Genomic DNA, 20,851 nt, shown 5'->3' with positions numbered 1-20,851 from the left:
ACCACGGCAGTACATCAGCTGTCCTTGCTTTCCAAAGAAGCAATTATGCACTGTGGAAGGATCGTGAACTCAAATCCTCAACACACCCCGCACTAATGACAGAAAAGATAGCCAATATCCCATTTGGGGTACTTTGATGTGGATTTTAATGTAATATTTCTCGCTGCTAAAGGATGGGTAATGTCTTCCTCAAAGTAACCGCCATGGAGATCTCGGTTCCGAGGGTATATTTCTGTCTAGAATTCCATGAAAGCAAAGCAGCAACAGTAAAAGATAAGAGACTACTAGCCTCGAGGGGAGTGGGCAAGAAATTGTATAGCGCGTTACCAACGTCTCCAATCCCGACCATATATGGTAGTGGTTCCGCGGGGCTATCAAAATGGTCTCGCTATCGAACCTTTGGAGTACCAGGTCCACAATGCTTTAGCCCCTGTATGGCATTCTTTTACCCCAAGTTTCCCATCTTCCTTTTCTTGAGCTCTTTACAAAATTTCTCTTCACCCACATTATCGTTCATCTCTCTGACGAGTCCTAGGGGTCCTAATGATCATGAAGATCTGCCCTAACCCCGGCGCCCTGGGTGTTTTCAACGATGTCTGTAGACTAACTTGCGTACGTTTACCCTTCCATTCAACCCCTTGCCAGTTCCTCAGCTGATCATACGCCCTTCGTCGCGTAGTGCACCGCCCTCCTGAACTCGTCTCTCTCCTCAAGCTTGCTATTTCCTTCATCTCCGCAATACAACGCCCTCGTAAACGCACACTACACTCTCAACGCCCTAGCACCACCAGCATGTTTCCTCCAACCCTAAACAGGACCCGAAGTGTCACTAGCAGTCTCAATCCTCTCAACCTTCGACGACGGCTCCGACCAATGCCACTTCGGCATCCGCGGCGGCGGCATCATGCCCTGGAAGGGTGCAGCCAGTGTTGAGGGCGGCGTGACGATTGACCTTACTTTACTAAACGGCATAGTATATGATGAGGAAAGCTCGAGTATGAGTATACTTGGTGGTACAAGATGGGGAGATGTCTATCAGACCCTCGAGCCGCTGGGCTTTGCGGTTGCGGGTGGAAGAGCAGATACGGTTGGTGTCGCGGGACTGGTTATTGGTGGTGGACTGTCGTATTTCGCGAATCAATATGGGCTGGCGTGCGATAATGTATTGGATTTTGAGGTTCATCTCCCTTTAATCCTTGGGTATTAAGCACCTCTTGCTAACTAGGTATCCAAATTGCAGGTCGTACTAGCCAACGGGGCAATTGTAAACGCAAACCGTAACAGAAACACCGACCTCTTCCGTGCCCTCAAAGGAGGCGGGAATAACTTCGGCATCATGACGAAAGTGATCGTCCGTGCTTTCAAGCAAGGGCCGCTATGGGGTGGACTGATCGGCCACTCCGCATCTACAGTCCCGGCGCAGAGTAACGCGCTCCTCAACTTCACCTCAAACCTAGTCAACGACGGACATGCTCAACTTGTTACAATCTGGCAGCATAACGGCAAATCCAATACCAGTTTCGCGGCCAGCGGGTTGCAGTATACACTTGGGACAGAGAACGCGCCGATATTCGAGGATTTTCTTGACCTCCCGCGGACGTTTAGCTCTCTGCGCGTGACGGATATCTATGATCTCATGATGGAGACGGCGCCGCCACCTGGGAGAAGGGCGATTTTTCTGACTTTAACGGTTAAGAATAACCTGCGAGTACTCGAGTATATCCATGCTCTGCACAATAAAGCACATGTCGCCGTCCGCGGGGCTGGTGTACAAAGTGAAGACTGGGATGTCATTATATTCATGCAACCTTTCCCAGCGTTACTAGCGAATGCGAGTCAGGAACCTGGCAACGCAAATGTGCTTGGACTTGAGAGGATGAGCGGACAAGACCATCTCGGTACGTAGGACCTGTCTTCAAAACTTACGTTCTTATCCTTGGAAATGACTGACCACCAAAGTCTTCATGCTCTTCCTCGACTGGCAAGACGAAGCCGACGACGCCCTTTTCTACGATCTCGGGTACGGTGTCATTGACAAGGTCAAAGCCTACACACAAGATATCGGTGTAGATAGCGACTACATTTACATGAACTACGCAGGTCGGGACCAGAACCCTCTGCGGGGATATGGCGATGAGAACCTTGAGTTCCTCAGAGCCGTCGCGAGGAAGTACGATCCATTTGGTGTGTTTCAGCGCCAGGTCCCTGGTGGATTCAAAATCAGCAAAGCGTGAGCGATGTGTCCATGATGCTTCTGATCGAAGTAGACAATTATGTACCAGAGTGTCCGGCTTCTAACGAAGAAGAGAGGCTCGGTTTAACTCAATAAACCTTGTTTCAGGGTTAATCAGCAACCCATCCAACTCCCGAATGCCATACGCTCCCTGTTCATCATTTGTGACGGGCACAGAAGGGGCCATATTCTTGAATTTCGGTGTAAAGGCCCTAGAGAGAAAATATCCCATCACTCGAGTTGTCTTGATAGTCCTGACTGTCTCATCATCTAACCCTTCAACTTCTTCGATGAACGTTCTCCAAAATACCTCTTCAATCTCAATGTAGTTGTCGAACCTAGCCCACCTCTTCGTCAAGTGGATTCTCGCGAACAGCCTTTGAATCGAGAAGAGATTGAACCCGAACGGCTCAATGGTCGCTTCAGCTCAGTCCACTAAGCCGACAAGATGACAGCTCTTCAAGTTCACGATGATATTGCTACAGCCAAAGTCGTTATGTGTTAAAATCATTGGCAACTGAGGATGTTGTCCAGTGATGAGAGACATGTGTCGATGAAGGGGTAAAACCGGCTCAGCAGCGTCGTAAGGAGGAGGTTTAGTTCCATTGTGTACGAAGTCCGGAGGAATTTGACGTGGCTTTCGCTTACATATTGTGGTGCTTTTCATGAGAGGGCGAAGAAGCTGTTCCGTAAGATCTTTGTTAGCAAAGCGATATGTGAGAAGGGATATCAGATGTACGTACCGTGCAACATCACCTATCAAATTCCTTCTCCACGCCGAGAACGCTTCTGACTCCTCGGGAATCTCCTCAGTATGCTGGATAAACTCGAGATAGCTCAACCTGACTATCCTCTTCATCGCGTAGATAATAGCCGGCTCCTTGCCATCTTCGCCGGTATCATCACCAATCTGGCTCCGATACTCGACCTCGGACGCATACGCCCCATATACCTCGCTCACCAGTGTAGTAATCTTGTCATCGAGTGCAAGTGACTTAAGCCGGAACTGTACTACGTACTTGCTGTTCAGGCCCGCGTAGGCGGTATAGCTGCAAACACCTTGGATAGGCACGGGGTAACTTCACCTCCTATGTTTGTCTTCGCCCCGTCATTTCAGTCAACCAAGGCCTGTTGTCGTTTGAGCGAAAAAGGTGCTTATCGCCTCTGGGAGAGAATAAATTGACATGATGTTTGTTGGCTAAATAGAGTGTGGTAGACGGGACTTAGTTGTCCACTTCAGCTTCAGTTGCGTAGGTGGAAACAAAACGCCGGAGAGGTTTCGATGATAAGATCAATTCAATGCATTAAATAACATAAGAACAAAGAGCATCTACCCCGCATTAGAAAGAACCAACTCTTTATTTGCACCTTGAGAGTGGTAATGGTGTTCTTTGATGGCCCCACCGCTACATGCGTGCAGGGGTGCGTGCTATCTGGTGTTGCCATCATGGATTAGGATCATAATCTCGAGGTCACCCTATGTATTTGGAAAAGGAGCTTACTTGTGATAACATCTTTATACCCACGATACTTCACAGGCATATTTATTATCATCCTTTGGCTTTGCTCTATACAATAACTCTGGGATGGCAATGCTGAGGCTGAAATATATTTTTCTGTTGCCGCCCCTATTGTGCGGGGGATACTCGAAACAACCCTGCACTTTATATATACATAGCTTCCACTACCAGATCATACATAAATTTTCTTTTTACACAGCTAGACTACAATATTCCATGCCTTAAGAGTGAATTCGCACCATTATTCTGCTCTACGCCTTTTAACCCCGTAGGTAGGTATCACATCAGCCAATGAAAAGCCCATGACCCGACAGGGTCCCCTGCACTGCGACAAGTGCCAGCAAAGCCTTCCTAGGCCTGTCATCCGGTCCCATAGTCGAAAAATGCAATACAAGTCCGGACGAACCTATGCAACCCTTCTGTTACCTTTAAAAGTTGAATTCCATAACTCCGAGTGGGCGTGACAAAGTCAGCAGCCCCCTCCACCCGCCATAACACCGCAACCTGCCCTCCGGTCCTTAGAAAGTGGAGCAAGGTCGTTGAGTGAAACATCACTTTCATTCATGTGATACTATACGACTGAGATTTGCGGCACTGTTATCCTTTGGAATAGCCTCTGAAGGTCTCTCGTGAGACCACCCCCCGGAATCTAAACTAGCAGTGCAATGTCGAATGTCCATGGGTTGACCATCTTTCCCAGGCCCTTCCATACAAGATACCAGCACCTGGAGCTGCAAGCAAGACAGATTGAATACTAGCACAGCCTTCTTACAGCAACCCCCCTGCCGCCGACCCTACAAAAGTAGTGCCACGGTACTTGCAACATTGCCTGAGTTGGTGTGCATTTTATAGTATAAGTGCGCTGAGCTACTACAACACCAACAACTTGCACCAGCCATCCGGCCTACGACGAGAACCTTGGGAGGCAATACAGGGTTGTTGATTCGTCGGCGTGCCAAAGTACCCTTCCTAGACAGACGGCACGAATGCGCTGCACAGCTGGGACGGGAGTCAGCACGGCCTCGCCCACCATGCCCAACCCTCTCAAAGACTAAAGGAGCAGTGCAGTGGTAAGTTCCTCTATGATGACCACGATGATATCATTGGCTCAGGGCCACCTAATGTAGTGGGCATCCCCTCCCAGAGCCTAAAAAAGCAGTGCAGTTGCGTGATCAGTGCAGGCTGTTGATTTGTCAATTAGGCACCCCTCTTCGTCAGACCGTCAGACGGCATGCAGTGGATTAGCTATGCTGGGAGTCAGCACAGCACGCTCAACCCAGACATGCCTACCCCGCCTAGAAACTAAGAAAGCGGTGCAGCGGAGCAACCCCCAAGATGGCTATGATTGGCCCAGGCCTTATCTTACCTACCTCACGAGTCACGTAGCGGACAACTACTCCCAGAGCCTTAAAAAGCAGTGCAGAACTAATGATACGGTCGGACTTCCAGATTTCCACTGTTTGACCCTAAACATTGCCAGGGTTTGACCTACGACTTTGCCTAGGAGGCTGCGCTGCTGATATCATCATGGTAGATTCACCACATTAGACGAGTCTTCACTCGTGACTCCGGACAAGCTGTGCAAGGCCTATGACGGGTACCATAGTAAATCACTAATGATGGAAGTGAAGGGTTCAAGCGACTACATGGCGTAGACAGAGACGCGCAACACCACGTTCGGGCTCAGAAGCCTCCCACTAGTTTGTTCTTGCTGACATCTCCTCTCCTCCTGCAGCCTAAAAATGCAGTGCGAAGACGACTATTGGCGAGCCGCCTAATCAAAACTACAAAACAGCTGGAGGGCAAGTCGCATGACATTGAACACGCTGTGCCGCAGTCAGCACAGCCTCACCCTTACCCATACAGCCGATAAAGCTTCGGTATCCAATCGTCAACACAGCCTCGCCGCAGTAGGCCCTGCCCAGGAGCCTAAGGGGATACCTACGGCAAGGACTGTCAATTGCACGTGTGGTTGGCCAATTCACGTACCAGCACAGCCTAACCATTCCTAGTCTACGCTATGCCCTGTACAGCCGCCACCCCCTCCCAGAGTCAAATATGCAGTGCAAAGCAAATGATTGGGCACGAGAACGATTGCTGCGCCACCCTCTCTTATATGTATCCTAAGAAACATCTATGCCATCCCCTCCCAGAGCCTAGAAATGCAGTACATGTGCCCAATGCACTCTGAACCCCAGCTCAGCCTCAGTCATTCCCGTGCAACCGCCATTCCCTCCCAGAGCCTAAAAGTGCAGTAGCGCCGCCCCCTTTCCCAGCATAGCCTCAGCCTGACCGTAACCGCGATCCCTCCCAGAGCCTAAAAATGCAGTGTGTTTGTATTTCTTTTAAGCTAATTGGCCGGCTTCCAGAAGGCTTGGCTTGGCATAGCCATATCATGTAAGGTATAAGCCTGTGACTGACAACAACCCGTCCCACAGCCTAGGAATGCAGTACATCGGCATCCTATACCCAATTCGTCCAAGGACTCTTGCTGCGTAGGGTCGGGGTGCATGGTTGAGGCTGTAGGTATCCCAGGCCCTGGGTGAGTAGTTTAGGTCTCAGTGCTGGCATATCCACATGCCCGTAATATCCAGTTATGGTACTATTATTAGCATAGCACCTTCGCAGCAAGCTCTGGAGCCTGAGAATGTAGGGTAAGGTTAATTGGGTGCGCACAGGGCATGACATGTAATCATCTCATTTTCAACACAGCCTTGTCTATGCGTAGCCATCATCCCCTCCTAAAGCCTAATAATCTGTGCAGACACTGCAAAGCAACCAAATTACTGGCTGAAATACGGTGACGCGCCGGCCTCTTTCACACGAACCTCACAGTAAGCAATATCTACCTCTGCCACCCCCTCCCTCTGTCCAAGAATGCAGTACATGGTCCGCGTGACTGGCTGGGAGAAGGATGGAGGGGAGAGAAGCACAGCCTCATCGCCGTGTAACCACAAGCCATCCCCTCCCGAGCCTAAAAATGCAGTACACGAAAAGAAAGAAGAGGCCCGACACGCAGACCGATGACGATTCGGGGTTAGTCAAGTCGGCGAGAGGCCCCTGTTTATTATCTGTTCTGTACGATACTACGTACTGTAGCAGACCTACTGTACCGAACCTACTGTACCGGACTCACTGTACCGTATACATGCTAGTGAACAAAGGACCTTGGGGTTGTTTAGGGCTCTAAGCGGTTATGACGTTGGAGGGACTGGACTCTGGAAGCACGCTTTGCTTTTATTATTTCTGAGGCAGGCTGCTTCAGGCGCGTACATAGACTACATCCATCGGATTCTAACAAGCTATGGTAGATAAACAACAGCATTGTGTGAAATGATGGGCAAAGGGTACCTTACTATCCACCTTGCGCAATTTCAAGGGTTGAAATATAGATGTCCAGGTCATTGATACATGTACGCTCGTTCTGCTGCCACAAACTCCAATTCCCACGGGTATCTCAATCTAATAAGCATAAACCCAACTAACCCTCTGATCCCCCCTTTTATCCCCCCTCCTCCTCTCCTCCTCAAAGTCGGACCGATCCCAAGTCGCCATAATCTTCCTCCTTCTCCGATTCTCCCACATATAAACCCCCCTCATAGCAAGGAACCCCGCCATCCCCACCGCAATAAGCACCATCGTCACAACAAGCGGATACTTATACGCCGGCGCATATTTACTCTTAAAAAGCTGTCCCGCAATGACTCCGGCCAGGTTACTCCATCCATTTATCCCCAGAATCACAGACCTGGCAGCTTTAGATGGTGTATTACTCGCCAGCCATACAGCGACAAGCGGACCGCCCGCGAATACACCAGCCAAACAGACGTGCGCGAAGCCGTAGCGGAGTTTTTGGTTGGCTGAGGTCGCCATCACGACGCACCCGATTAGGCCGAGCGCCATCCCGAAGACGGTGTGTAGGGAGCGCTCGCGGAGTTTGTCGGAGGAGTAGACGATGGCTATTAGGCCGGCTGTGCCGACGATGAAGGGGGGGACCGCCATGAGGGTTGCTTTTACGCCGGCGTAGCCCATACCTGAGACGATTAGGGGGAGGAAGGTTGTGAATGCTGTTACGGGCTGGATATCTACAATTAGTATTTCTACCTGAATAGGGTGTGGGTGGATGTTGGGTGGACGTACCAAGACAGAGAGGATGTTGAACACGACGATGAGCAGCTTCTTCCAGTCTTTCAGGACATCTAGGACATCGCGCATGGTGATTTTCGATTCGTCTTCGGCTGATTCCCCGGCTCGAGCGTCATCGCGCTCCATGCGCTTCACGGCGTGGGCTCGTTCCTCGGGCGTCAAAAACCATGCTTTACCTGGTGTTGTCGGCAGAACCAGGAGTCCAAGAATCGCGACGAAGACCGTCAACGCGCCCTCGAATAGAAACACCGTCTGCCACCCATGCAGCACCGGCGACTCGAGATGCAACAGACCGTACGCGAGGAGACCTGCAAACGCTCCCGCGACCGAGTACATACCCGAGAACAGACCCATGCGGAACCCGAGCGAGAACTTGGGGTAGAAGAGCGACATGTAGTAGTACGCTGTCGGTGTGAACCCGGACTCCCCGACACCGAGGAGGAGACGGAGGGCGAGGAAGGTAGGCGTGCTGTTGACGCCGATATGGGCAATGCAGATACTGCCCCAGACAATCATGAGCGCGCACACCCACCACTTGGGCCCGACATAGCGGCCGATCATGGCGGAGATGGGCTGCAGGGGGACGTAGGTTGCAGAGAACAGCGATAGAGAGTTGGGGATGTCGTTCGGATGTAAGTTTGCATCCTCAATAAAGGTGCTTGTCGCAACGAAGCCGACATTGGTCTTGTCGATACCGAGCAGCTGCAATTGTTAGCTTAGTCTTGGTTGAAGTGTGTCAATGGCAACCCACAATAAATCCGATCGCCAGAATTAAGAGCAGGATAAAGTCCAACTTGAAGTTCACGCGTCGATCTAACGCCTTCTCTTCTTCTGATAGAGGCTCGTAGTGTGAGACCTCGACGACGACCTTCTTCCTCGCGTCTTCGACCTCGGCCAGGGAGGGCTTCTCCTGCACTGCAGTGACGGCGTCCATGGCGGCAGTGTTTTGTGGTCGAAAGCTCCATCCTGGTCCACAGCAGCTGGGAGTCTTTAAACCCTTGACGAGAGATCAACATGTCTCCATCCAGATACCGGGGTGTGTTCCCCACAATCCGGGGTGAAGTTGCGGGGTTGCAGTGGGGACCTTATAATGGGGACACCCCCAGCCTTCCCGCTCTTTCTGTTCTCCATTTTCTCTGTCTCCAGATGGCTCGGCAAAGGAAGAAACTGGACTTGCAGTGTAGCTTTTGCCCTAAGCGCTATACCAAACGCGAGCACCTTCAGGTAAGGCTTCATGATTCCGGTCGGGATAAGCATAGACTAACTGCCGACAGCGCCATGAACGAATCCGTATGCATTACCTCAATTACCGTTATCTCGTCAGCTTGCTGACTGTCTAGATACCGGCTCGAAGCCATACCCATGCTCCATCTGTGGAAGATGCTTCTCTCGCCAAGACGTGCTGAATCGGCACATTAGGCTCCACCAAGAGCGGCCAGAAAAGACCACCAACATTGAATCTCAGATTACACCGCAGAGCTTGGCAGCACCGACGGACTGGCCGACAATAACTGATCATGATGTATCTACTGCCCAATTACCGGGAAGTAACTGTCTACCATTGTATGATACACAGCCGCAGATGGAGGATCGTCCGCTGCCAGTTGATCTAGCATCTAGTCTACTATGGCCCGACTCGGAGGAGCTATTGCAGAATATAATGTCGATTGACCCGACCATCTGGCAGCAACCGCTCGCATTGGCACCCGCGACGTTGGGGATGGTTAATACCCAGGGAAACTTCATGGGCAATGCGTATCAATCGTCGCCGGGGAACAGTACGATTGCTGATGACGGGAGACAAGCCGTGCAGTCTCTCAGCAGTCTTATCAGTGATACAGTGTGTCGCCTAGGCGAATTTCATGAGGAAGTCCACGTCTAACGTTAGCAGTTCTCCACGGTCACCACACCAGCAAGCCTGACCGGGTTAACGTCCCGGTTCTTGGACGGCAGCCTTCATATGTTTTTCGAAAACATCATACCCATGTTTCCTATCTTCCATCGTCCAACATTTGTCTTTCGAGACTGTGCGCCGCCGCTTCTGCTGAACGCCATTGCCTTGGGGGCATTGTTCCTAGGTAGTCGCGATGCTGTGGAGAAGGTTTGTCCTGCCCGCCAAAGACACGACGAGGCTAATGGTATCAGGCCGATGTGCTCTGGCGCCTTGCTCATACTGCAGTCGCAACATCATGGCACACGATGATTACTAGGCGTCGACCATCAGACTCTTGTGCTGGGGTTGAGTTGGTGCAGACTGTCCTGCTCAGCCAGATATACGCCGCTCTTGCCAAGGTAAACACACAGTCCCCCTTTCGGAACGAAGCCTTCTGACGATGCATAGAATCGAACTTTTCGGACCACCAGTCAAGTGTTTCACGGCCTGGGCATCCATTGGGCTAGTCACTGTGGAATGTATGACGCCGCCAACGCGGCCACCCTGCCCAGCCAGATGGATAGTCCAACGGCGAAACACGAAGCCTGGTACCTGTGGGTTGCACAGGAAACGATGATGCGCACTCTACTTGGGTTGTACATAGTCGATGGGGTGGTGTCGCAGTTCAGTGGTAACCCGACATTCGCACGGCATACAGCCAATGCCCTTCCAATGCCCAGCTGCGATGCAGCATTCAATGCTTCGAGTGCCGAGGACTGGACGCAACTGATGCAGCAATACCCGCCCGTACAAAATCGTTTCTGCGACGTGTATCACAGCTTGTTTGGGGCTGATAGTCCCGTCGGCAGCCCTTCGCCGTATGACATCTCGCTTTTCCATCACAAGGTCGTCCTCGAGGGCATTCGATGCCTTGTCTCCGAGATGAACCGAACCAATCCGCCACCTATTGGAATGCCCTCAAAGCAAGATTTGATGAAGGTGCTGCGGAGACTGCGTCGGAATATTCTCAACAGTGACCGTCTATCGCCGACCGATCGGCTAACCGCCCTGCTGCAATGGCACTCGATCTGTCTCGACACGGTAGTGAGCACGGCGCGCGGCACGAGACGAATGTGTCATTTATTCGGCATTCGACAGAATATTTTTGGTGGGAGTCAGCGAGAGGAAAGCCAGATCAACCCCGGTCGCTGGGCGCAGAGTGCCGCAGGACGGGCCACACTGCTGCATGCAATCAACATGCAAGCCATTGCAGCACAATTGCCTCTCGGGATGGCGTACGATATCAACATTCCGGGTGCAGTATTTGCTGCAGCGACGACTTATACCTCCTTCACCTTAGCAGGGGTGTCGAAGGTCGTTTATCCGGCTATCGTCGACTGGGACACGGCACTGATGGCTTTGCAAATGGATCCAAGCACATCGGCAGCAAGTGAAGACAGTATGCAGCACACGCTGGACTTTGTGGCAGGGGCATTCGATCCGTCGGGGATGTCGAGGGATAAGTATGTGGTTCGGGACTTGTCATACGATCTAACTGCCATGCGTACACTGCTCCGGGGGCTGTCGCTGCAGTGGGGGGTCGCAGTGGAGATGGAGGAGGTCGTTAGTGCGTATATTGAGCGGTGCGAGCTGTAGCTGTCTCCATGAAGGAATTAAATGTGTCCCCACCATGACTCGTCTAGAAAAAGTGTCCCCAGATTGTCTCTATCGTCCCCACGGTCGGCCGTTGGAGATGGGCGATCGCATAAAACAATTTATTTTCCGTGCTTAACTGCCGATTATATCTGGTCCGCATAGCTTGAGCATTCACCATGTCCTCAACAGTGACCGAGACACAGTATCAGAGGGATGAAAATGTAAACGACTTCACCTTGGTGGAAGACAACGACCCTGAGAAGATCTACGCTCAGTTCGCCGAGTTGCGATCGCGTTGTCCGGTCGCGCATACCACCGATAATGGCGGCTTCTACCTCCTGACGAAATACGAGGACGTCAAGAATGCGGCATCAGATACTGGCACATTTATCTCGTCGGTCAAAGCCGTCATCCCGAGCGATCCTCGAGGGATTCGAAGGCCGCCGCTCAATACTGACCCGCCAGCGCACACGCCTTATCGTACGGCACTGGATCGCACACTGCGCCCGAAGCGACTAAAGCGCATAGAGCCAATGCTGGCGGAACATGCTGAGCGTGAGTTTGCGAAGCTGGTTGAGAATAGAGGAGGCGACATATGCGGCGACTTTGCGGCCATCTTCGCGGCCTGGGTCGAGACGACGTGGCTGAATCTGGAGGATGAGACGGCGCCAATGCTGGCGGAGACAGCTGCTGCTTGGGTAAATGCCTGGCGGAGGCAAGATGCAAAGGAGACGTCAACGCAGTCCGAGAAGCTGTATGCCATCGCTCGAAAGTTATTCGCCGATCGAAGGCTGTCTCCACGAGACCCAGAGCAAGACCCGGCTTCGTCGCTGCTGCAGGAGAGAGGTTCCGACGGCCAACCCCTGAGAGATGAACTATTGATGTAAGCGAGCGTTCCGAACGCCATTGAAGGCCTCGACTGACCTGTATAGTGGCTGTCTCCGCCAATCCCTCGTCGTTGGCATGGTCGCACCACCGCTCCTCTTCGGCGTCATGTGCAATCACCTATCGAAGGACAAAGCGCTGCAGTCCAAGCTGCGGGTTGACCCTTCGCTCATACCCGCCGCAGTGGAAGAGTTCGTTCGCCTGTACGTCCCGTATCGGGGCTTCTGCCGGACACCTGCCCATGACATCGAACTCCACGGTCGCAAGATCCCAGCCAAGTCTCCCATCACCATGACATACGCAGCGGCGAATCGAGACCCAGGGGCCTTCCCAGACCCGGACAAGTTCATTCTCAATCGGCCGAATATCACGTCTCATCTGGGGTTTGGAAGGGGACGGCATCGCTGTGCGGGAATGCCATTAGCGAGAATGTAAGCTGGTCTCTACGCCTTTACCGAACAGTCAGGCTTACAAATCACAGGGCGCTGCAAATTGGCCTTGCTGCTATCTTGCGACAGTCATCCGATTTCGAGATCAATGGCCCGTTGGAGTACGCTGGGATGCCGGAGATGGGAATCACAAGCTGTCCACTGCGGATTACACCGAGGAATGACATGTAGATAAAGCTTCATTTTGATAATAGAAGTGCAACTTGATTTTCCCAAAAGTATCGTTAGAAAGGAAGAAGAAGGAGAAGAGACAAGACCAATGAAGACCATTGATCACACGGTGCCCAGGGTCGCTCTTACCTCGCTTGATCCCTACCTACCCAAGGGTACCTAGGCAGGTACCAAGGCCGCCTCAGGCTCTTGTTGCCCTCTCCTTCCTCTACTCTCTCCTCAATTCCATCCGACCGCCCCTGTACAGCCCTTTTCTTGCAGTTCAGGCTCAACCAAGCCCAGACACGGCCCTTTCCGCCAGGGTGCTTATGTTTCGGCCGCTGAAGCATGTCTTTTGTAGGCGTCTCCTTCGCTCCATGCGCCCTCAAGAACTCCGCAACCTCCGCATGGCCTATACCGACTGCCATGTCGAGCGGATTACAGAAGCGTCCCCGCCGAGGCCAGTTCTTCCAACTCTCCACCGTTGGCGTTGACATTGACGCCGTACTCGACAAGCAGCTGCACGAGTCCCAAGTGACGACTGAAGATTGCCCGGGCCAGTGGTGACAGCGGGTCAACATCTCTAGAAGCCGCCCCGTCCGGTTCCCTTGGTGGCCTGTCAGCGTCTCTTAACTCGGGCGGCATGCCGTGCTCCAGTAGGATCCGTGCGATCTGTTCGTCGGCGTTCCCCATGCTGATGGCCAACGTCCAGACGTGATGCCAGTTGGTTGAATGCGGGAGAAGAAGGTGGATGATCTCCACATTCTTGTTCTCTACTGCCTTGGAGAGCGGCGAATTGTAAAGCTCTCGATGGAGCTCATCCTAGCTGGCAGTATTGCTACCCAGAATCCACTGCACGAGCTCGACGTCGTTCTGCTCCACGGCCCAAAGCAGCGGGGAGCTGGAAAGAAACTTCCCAGGGTGTGGGTCGTGGAAGTGCCAATTCAGATCCATCCCGGTGCCTATCAACAGCGGCAGGACCTCCCTCTTTCCATTCACCAGGGCACTCCGGAATGCATCTTGCAGCTGCCTCGGCGTTGGATCCCCGTCGGAGCCGGGCCAGTACTCCGGCTGCAGGCACATGCGCACCAGCTCCACATCCCCCTGCCACGCTGCGATCTGCACCGCGCTGTTTGGGTTGAACTCGCTGGTGAAACCGCCGATATCTGAAGGTCGGTAGCGTCGATTCTTCGCGTCGCAGTCTTGCAGTGCGCCCCACGACAGCAGCAGACGCTTGAATCTCCCCGTAGCCGTGGATCACCGGGAGACAGAGCAGAGCCAGCCCGTCCCAATCGCGCATGTTAATGTCGCAGCCCCGGTCAAGGAGGAAGTCCACAATGTCGCGGTGTCCGTGCTCGACGGCGATACACAGCGGATGCCGCGGCCCATCTATATCCGGCTCAATGCGCTCTAGCGTTCACTGCCCATAGACCTCGCGGGGTTCAACTTGATGCTATGGATTGGGGGGTTCGGTGGGAATGGCTATCCCAGTCTCCTGGATCTCGGTTTTGTGGGCCAGCGCTTTCTGGATAATGTCCAGCCGCCCATGCTCCGCCGCCCATGCAATCGCACCGCTATGGCCGGGCGGCGATCGGGCGTCTAAATCGTAAAGTAGCGAGTTGAAGACAGTAGAACTGACGGTTTGCGCGAGAGAGCGCATGTAATGTTGCCAGGGATGTGATGTAGCGCCCGATCTCGAGCAGGATCTCGGGTGGCAGTGGAGCGGGCATATCTGTATGGATTGTGACGGGCAGGGAAGGGATACGTGAACAGCGGGTCTGGCCTCTTTTAATACCAATAAATACCTAGATACGCTAAGCTACCAAGCTCAAGTCAACTCAGCGGCTGTCAGACAGGAATCGGGGGCGGGCTTGCTGCAGTGACAGACACGTGGACCCTGCCAGAAGTACCCTGCATGCGCCAATGTCACACCCTTGCCCTATCACATTGCCAACTAAGACAACTAAAAGGATCCTGATGGTGTGAGGACTCGGCATGGGGTTTACCTACCTAGGTACGCTCTGGAGAATCAGCCCAGCTAAAATATGTTTGGTAAGGTAAGTACGTATCACAGACTTTTATGTTTATCTAGATCCTGTACTTAGGGTTATCGAACACCAGTAAAGTTTCCGCGCAGATCGTGTAAATCAAATAAGATCTAGAGCCCTGGTATCTGGATTATTAAGCCGGCTTCCAAGTGTTTTGAAACTTATTTAATATACTTATAAAGTCAATGCACTACTTATCTATGGTAATTGAATATAAATAAATGTAAGTTCAAGCAAGGTTAACCAGAAACTTATACCTTAAGGATTGTCATATTATACATAGAAATAAAAAACGCCCCTGCTAGTGCTAGGTCCAAATACCAGATGAACCATGGACCTTCCTAGGTCGCTTTTATCCCGTACTTCAATCCTGCTTCAGCATCTCCTTCCCAAACCTCACCGTCTTGCGATCCCAACCCATCCGCACAAATGGCAACACACATAAAACCACAAGCCCGATCACCCAGTCCTTAAGCCCAAGGACACCACCCCTCGGACTCATCCCCCTCATCCCATTCAACACAAGCTCCGTCTCCCCATCCGTGACAATGAAGAACCGTCCCTCCTTCAAGCCCTTCAATATCCCGCTCGCCACCTGTTCCGCACTAAGTCCGCCCTTATCCTCAGCCGTCCCTTCAATCTCTTTCAACAGCGCAGGCTTCTTAGCCTGCTCAGCGTAGAATGTATCCGTGTAAATTGTCCCCGGAAAACTACAATGGATCTTGATATTCTGCTGACTAGAGTAAAGCAGCGCCTCGGCCCGCAACGTATCCGCCAACGCCCTCGTCGCAGCTTTACTCGGCGTGTACGCTGCATACCCCGGTAATCCCAGGAATGCGGCCGTCGACGCCGTGAAGATAAGATGCCGACTCCCGTTTGAACTGGTCGGCGGCTCCCTAACCCACCGCTTAAACACAGCATGCGCGATATACGCCGCAGACAAGTAATTATTCCGCATGCAGGACTCGATATCACTGCTCGAGATATCTGCAAAAAAGCCGATTTCGGAGGATGTCCCGCCCGCGACGCAGAAGAGGATTTCTGGGGGTGCTGGCAGGGAGGTTATGTATTGCTGCACTAGCGGGGCGTCGCTGAGGTCGAGGGGTTTTGCGGTTATGATTTGGGTTGGGGATGTAGTGTGCTTGAGGAGTTCAGTTCGGGTTGCTTCTAGGGGCCCGGCGGAGCGCGCGAGGATTGTGACGTTTGCGCCTGGTACGGATTAGTCTTGGTCTGGTTGTGGAGGATATGGTAGTGGTTAAGATGGGGAGTACCTTGCTGTGTCAATTGTAGGGCTAGTTCGCGACCAAGGCCTTTGGAGCCACCGGCGATTATGACGGACTACAGTAGGTACGCAATCACGTCAGTTTCAAATGCCCTTGGGTACAAACGGCGAGTGCATACCTTGCCATCAACATCGAATTGATTCTTCCCCCACATCGCGTTGGCGTCGAATATATATGGCTGCTGCTGGGCCGACTAAGATCACGTCACTTAGCTAGTGTGAGGGATTAACCCTATATTTGAAGCTATATTGAGCCGCGTAAGTCAGAGTATTGGTACCTCTGAATTATGGACGGGCGGAATGTTGATTTTATAGCTAAGCTAGCAACGGCTTACGCGGTTCAGCCCCCAAGCTGTCATGAGAATCCTGTGACAGCTCAAGCTTTTTATTGGTCAGAGCGTGATGACTTATGGGCCGCGACCGGACCCGACCAGCCGGCACGGATTATCAAATTCCCGAACCCAGCCCTAGTCACCTGATCTCGCGCTCCCCCAACGCGTCCGAATCGGGCTGACGCGATTTTCCCCGGATCTTCGTCCGTACATCAGTGCATATCCAATACCCCCACCACAGCCCAACGTCCAATTCCAGAAGAAGAATGCCACCTTCCTCCGGCCCCCCACTCCCCTTCACCAACGGCTGCTACCGCTGCAGCAAAACCGGCCCCTCCCTGCCCACCCCGCTCATCTCCTGCCCAGACTGCAAGCTCGTGCTATACTGCAGCGCAGCCCACCGAACCCTCGACTCCAAGAAACACATGCCGCTGTGCTTCGAATAAACGACTGCCTATGCACGGTGCATTATTGAGCGCGATAATCTGCGGTCTGACTGCGCGCGCATCGACCCGGACATCCACCGCGCCGACCGCGACCCGTTCCTCTACTTCACGCCGCAATTCTGCGCATCGACGCCGGCGGTGGAAACGTATGTCGACGCGCGCACGATCAGCAGTGTAGACACTGCATGCAGATCCTGCGGCATGACCGGTGTGACGAGGGCGGGGTGCGCTTTAGTCTGCCGTTTCTTTTGCTCGAGCTCAGTCGGGACCAGGAGCTCTATAATTCTGCGCACTGGTGGTATCTTGCGTATGAGTGGGCGGGCGGCCCGAATACGGAGATTGGATGGATAGCTGACAAAGACGCAGATGTGTTTGAGGAGATGCATGGCCATTCGCCGGCTATCGAGCTCTGGGGGGATCTGGATATTCTGGTTGCTTTTATAAGTCTTAGTGCGAAGCTTTATCTGGACCTCAAGGCGTTGCAGGGGATTACGGAGTCGGCGGCTGGGCGGGTTCCGAAGAGTGCTATTATTCTTAATGATAAGAAGTTGCTGGATTGTGAGGATTATACGGCTAAGATTAAGATCCTGCGCTGGCAGCTTAGAGATCTGTATCGCCAGATTTATGACTTGAATGAGCATTTCTGGGGGACTTTTCTTGCGGGTGATGATATACCAGTGCCTGCGTTGCTTCATGCTAGGGTGGACAATGAACCTGGGCGCTTGAGCAAGGCCGTTGAGATGTTTGGTAGGTGTCGGGGATACTTCCATCTTCTTCTTGGTGCGCCTGATGCGACCAAGGCGATTAAAGAGGAATTTGAGGCAAGGGCAGCGCGTGATGATGAGGATGATGATCAGAGTGACCGTGGAGAGCTGGTTAGGCCGCCGGTGAAGATTGAACCTTGAATATTTTCTATGGATATGCGGTTTGGGGCGCCGTGGCAATTATTCGGCTTGTCTCTTAGCGCAAATGTACAGTATCATTGCAGATACATATACATTATTTTCCCCCGGGGCCGTTGATGGGCCAGGTTGATGGAGGTGGCAATGCGGTATGTCATAGTACCCCTTTATATGCATGAACTTTGATTGGATCTCGAATCAGAAGCCCAAGCCTAGGTAGACCTTTTCGGACCCCAACCCTCGGATCCAGAAATGCCGCCCATAGTCGTCAATTCCATCAATTTACGCTGGCCGTGATGGTAGTTTCCTGATCCTGTGTGCGGCTCGTGGGCTCGTGGGCGTGGCGAATCTGGATAACCTCGGGTACCTTCTCTAACCAAGGTTACGGATCTACAGAACCCTCACAAATCACATCCTCCCCGAAGAAAACAGTGGGGCGATGGGTCCACGGGGGATACTTAAGCCCACCACACCCGCCAGCTTCCAGTTCACGAACCCATCACCAACCTTAACTACCAACCCCACGAAGTCGGTCGAACCCAATCTCGCAACAACATCACCGCAGAATGTCTCCCACTATTCCGCGCCCACCCCTCGACCCCGAACTCGATCACGCGCACTCGCGCTTCCCGAAACTCCCTTTACGCGGAAACCTCGAAGCCCGTCGCAAAGCCGCACTCCTCTCTTGGAAGTCTATAAGCGCCGGCCACGAGGAAACCATTTCCCACGAGGAGATCGATATCCCCGGCCCCGCAGGTCCAATGAAGGCTTCCATCCTCCGCTCAACGAACCCGGAACATAAAAGCCTCCCAAATGAGAAAAGAGTCGGGATCGTCCATTTTCACGGCGGCGGCCACGTCACGGCAGACCGGTTCGTCGGACTGAATACGCTCTTCCCGCTCATCGAGAAAATGGGTGTTGTCGTTGTCTCTGCGGAGTATCGTCTTGCCCCTGGACACCGGCAGCCGGCGCAGGTGGAAGATAGTTATGCGGCGCTGTGCTGGGTGCATTCCCACGCAAGCGAGATCGGCTTTAACCCGGATAAACTGGTGACATGCGGCGGGTCTGCGGGTGGGAATCTCACGGCTGGTGTATCCCTCCTAGCTCGGGACAGAGCCGGTCCGAAACTCCTGGGCCAGATGCTCTTCTACCCGTGGGTTTCGGATAGCATATCCTCGTTCTCGATCGAGCAGTACGGGGATGTGGCGCCGTGGACGAAAGATGATAACGCTCACGGTCTGGATCTAGCCCTTGGCGAGGGTCGGGAGGGGGGCAGCACCTACACGCTTCCGGCGCGGGCGGCGGAGGCTCAGGGGGGATTAAAAGGTTTGCCAAGCACGTACATTGATGTCGGCGAGGCGGATATCTTTCGTGATCAGGATGTGGCTTTTGCAACGGCTCTATGGCGGGACGGCGTGCAGGCGGAGTTCCATGTTTGGCCGGGCGCGTGGCATGCGTTTGATACGTTTGCGCCTGGGGCGGAGGTTAGTCAACGGGCGTTTCGGGCGAGGGGGGAGTGGTTGGAGAGGTTGGTTGGGAATGTTTAGGGGGGATGAGGTAGGTTTGTTTTGGGGTTTGGGTTTATAGAGGGCTTAGATAGACATGATAGATAGACAAGCTCTGTGAGGGTAGATATAGATCAATGAAGACATTGTTGATAACTTCAATGTGAGCTTGGGCGCAGTACAACAGACTTAAAAAGGGGGGATTCAGGCAATGTTGTAAGTATGCGCTTCACATCTCCCTGCTGGGCTAGGTTTTAGCTAGTGCAAGGATGCTCTGCGCGCCCGGTTAAAGCGTGATATGGTGGTCGTCAGGGTCCCAGATCTCCATTCTCCACCGATCGGTGTCTTGGAAGTGCGGAGGTTTGAGGTGCATTCGGGGAAGAGGCACCGAAGCCTGTCTGGCAGGGCAGCTACAGCTCGGTACCCAGGTAAGGCCGTCGTTTACATCTAAGGCCAGGGATGTGCCTTTGGGTCGTACAGAGAGCGTCTGCTGTATAGGTACCATAGGTAGGTATATAATAATGGAATTCGAAAACGCCAGGAAATGCTACAGTAGTAGGTATCATACATAAAAAAGTTATATCCGTCAACACAGCACTTCGCTACCTCCCCGCCTCCATTAGCATCTTCACCCCCTCCTCCCACCCCGCCCCCTCCGCCATCTCCAGCACACTCCTCCCACTCTCATCCGTCTGACTCAAATCAACCCCCGTCCTCCCCTTCTCAATCAGCGTCCTAAGCACACTGATATCCCGATCCTCAACAGCCTGCATAACCGCACTCCACTCGCGATAACACAGATTCGGGTCCGCGCCTCGTTCAAGAAGCAGCTCCACCATAGACAAATCCCCACCATCAAGCCGTCTTATCGCCTTAACGAGGGGCAAATGTTCACCCGGTTCATTTGGATCTGCGCCGTTGTCTAGCAGATACCGCACGATAGGTACGTATCGCTCGCGGAGCGCAGTTGTGAGTGGACTGAACACACCGCCGGCTTTCCAGGACGTTGAGGCGCCGGCTTCAAGGAGGAGTTTCACGCTCTCGAGTTGGTTCTCGCGGACGGCGCGCTCGAGGACGCCTTTGTGCTGGGATAGATGTGTGGAGTTGATCTGCGGAAGGAGGAGACGAAGAAGTTGCGGTGATTTTGTAGCCATGTATAGCGGCCAGTCTTCGCCTCGAAGTGTAGGGCTTGCGCCGTGTTCTAGCAGCCAGGAGAGGATTTCAGTCCGCGACTCGCGGAGGGCCGTGGTGAGTGGTGTATACCCCTTGCCATTCCGCGCGTTAAGATCAACGTTATGTTGAACGAGCCAATGTAGTGCATCTATGTTATTGCAATTCACCGCGCACTCTGCTATCCCGGGCGGATTCACCAAGTCTGCACCTGCGGCAAGAAGCGGGTCGAGGAAGTGCAGTCGGTTATGCGT

General features: G+C 52.9%; 8 protein-coding genes across 8 annotated transcripts; 4 read left to right on the top strand and 4 right to left on the bottom strand.

Annotated features, from left to right (window-relative positions):
• Positions 1 to 379: 379 nt before the first annotated feature.
• BDW74DRAFT_168558 (FAD-binding oxidoreductase) lies at positions 380 to 2,234 on the top strand (the record flags this gene model as incomplete). The annotated part of the gene is made up of 4 exons (XM_073726852.1): positions 380 to 404; positions 816 to 1,177; positions 1,241 to 1,898; positions 1,960 to 2,234. The coding sequence occupies 4 exons, from the start codon at positions 380 to 382 to the stop codon at positions 2,232 to 2,234; spliced, it is 1,320 nt and encodes a 439-aa protein (XP_073582837.1).
• A 389-nt stretch (positions 2,235 to 2,623) lies between these two features.
• On the bottom strand, positions 2,624 to 2,988 carry BDW74DRAFT_155095 (uncharacterized protein). Its single transcript, XM_073724781.1, has one exon. It carries the CDS (start codon positions 2,898 to 2,900, stop codon positions 2,661 to 2,663), a length of 240 nt encoding a protein of 79 aa, XP_073582836.1. The 5' UTR covers positions 2,901 to 2,988; the 3' UTR covers positions 2,624 to 2,660.
• Positions 2,989 to 7,215: 4,227 nt separating this feature from the next.
• On the bottom strand, positions 7,216 to 9,157 carry BDW74DRAFT_185776 (uncharacterized protein; the record flags this gene model as incomplete). The annotated part of the gene is made up of 3 exons (XM_073731118.1): positions 8,651 to 9,157; positions 7,894 to 8,601; positions 7,216 to 7,830 (listed from the first exon to the last, which is right to left on the bottom strand). The coding sequence occupies exons 1-3, from the start codon at positions 8,831 to 8,833 to the stop codon at positions 7,216 to 7,218; spliced, it is 1,506 nt and encodes a 501-aa protein (XP_073582835.1). The 5' UTR covers positions 8,834 to 9,157.
• BDW74DRAFT_185774 (uncharacterized protein) lies at positions 9,046 to 12,949 on the top strand (the record flags this gene model as incomplete). Its single annotated transcript, XM_073731117.1, has 8 exons — positions 9,046 to 9,123; positions 9,254 to 9,739; positions 9,791 to 10,000; positions 10,045 to 10,191; positions 10,241 to 11,399; positions 11,618 to 12,311; positions 12,361 to 12,744; positions 12,795 to 12,949. 8 exons carry the CDS (start codon positions 9,046 to 9,048, stop codon positions 12,931 to 12,933), a joined length of 3,297 nt encoding a protein of 1,098 aa, XP_073582834.1. The 3' UTR covers positions 12,934 to 12,949.
• A 401-nt stretch (positions 12,950 to 13,350) lies between these two features.
• BDW74DRAFT_179200 (ankyrin repeat domain-containing protein) lies at positions 13,351 to 14,642 on the bottom strand (the record flags this gene model as incomplete). The annotated part of the gene is made up of 3 exons (XM_073729402.1): positions 13,351 to 13,685; positions 13,755 to 14,078; positions 14,552 to 14,642. The coding sequence occupies 3 exons, from the start codon at positions 14,640 to 14,642 to the stop codon at positions 13,351 to 13,353; spliced, it is 750 nt and encodes a 249-aa protein (XP_073582833.1).
• A 555-nt stretch (positions 14,643 to 15,197) lies between these two features.
• On the bottom strand, positions 15,198 to 16,567 carry BDW74DRAFT_155090 (uncharacterized protein). Its single transcript, XM_073724780.1, has 3 exons — positions 16,362 to 16,567; positions 16,232 to 16,298; positions 15,198 to 16,169 (listed from the first exon to the last, which is right to left on the bottom strand). Exons 1-3 carry the CDS (start codon positions 16,395 to 16,397, stop codon positions 15,325 to 15,327), a joined length of 948 nt encoding a protein of 315 aa, XP_073582832.1. The 5' UTR covers positions 16,398 to 16,567; the 3' UTR covers positions 15,198 to 15,324.
• A 638-nt stretch (positions 16,568 to 17,205) lies between these two features.
• On the top strand, positions 17,206 to 17,925 carry BDW74DRAFT_179198 (uncharacterized protein; the record flags this gene model as incomplete). Its single annotated transcript, XM_073729401.1, has 1 exon — positions 17,206 to 17,925. The coding sequence occupies one exon, from the start codon at positions 17,206 to 17,208 to the stop codon at positions 17,923 to 17,925; it is 720 nt and encodes a 239-aa protein (XP_073582831.1).
• Positions 17,926 to 18,488: 563 nt separating this feature from the next.
• On the top strand, positions 18,489 to 19,469 carry BDW74DRAFT_185773 (alpha/beta hydrolase; the record flags this gene model as incomplete). Its single annotated transcript, XM_073731116.1, has 1 exon — positions 18,489 to 19,469. One exon carries the CDS (start codon positions 18,489 to 18,491, stop codon positions 19,467 to 19,469), a length of 981 nt encoding a protein of 326 aa, XP_073582830.1.
• Between the last annotated feature and the right edge of the window lie 1,382 nt (positions 19,470 to 20,851).

This window comes from Aspergillus multicolor (genome assembly GCF_047715735.1).
Source record: "Aspergillus multicolor strain CBS 133.54 unplaced genomic scaffold BDW74scaffold_16, whole genome shotgun sequence".
In the NCBI taxonomy this organism is placed as follows: domain Eukaryota; kingdom Fungi; phylum Ascomycota; class Eurotiomycetes; order Eurotiales; family Aspergillaceae; genus Aspergillus; species Aspergillus multicolor.
This window is presented reverse-complemented; position numbering and strand designations above follow the sequence as displayed.

Bases quoted from the DNA above. Each gene is read 5' to 3' on its own strand.
- BDW74DRAFT_155095 (XM_073724781.1), bottom strand. From the start codon at position 2,900: ATGAAAAGCACCACAATATGTAAGCGAAAGCCACGTCAAATTCCTCCG.
- BDW74DRAFT_155090 (XM_073724780.1), bottom strand. From the start codon at position 16,397: ATGTGGGGGAAGAATCAATTCGATGTTGATGGCAAG. The intron at 16,299-16,361 runs GTATGCACTCGC...TACCTACTGTAG, and splicing joins AATTCGATGTTGATGGCAAG to TCCGTCATAATCGCCGGTGG. The intron at 16,170-16,231 runs GTACTCCCCATC...AATCCGTACCAG, and splicing joins CCTACAATTGACACAGCAAG to GCGCAAACGTCACAATCCTC.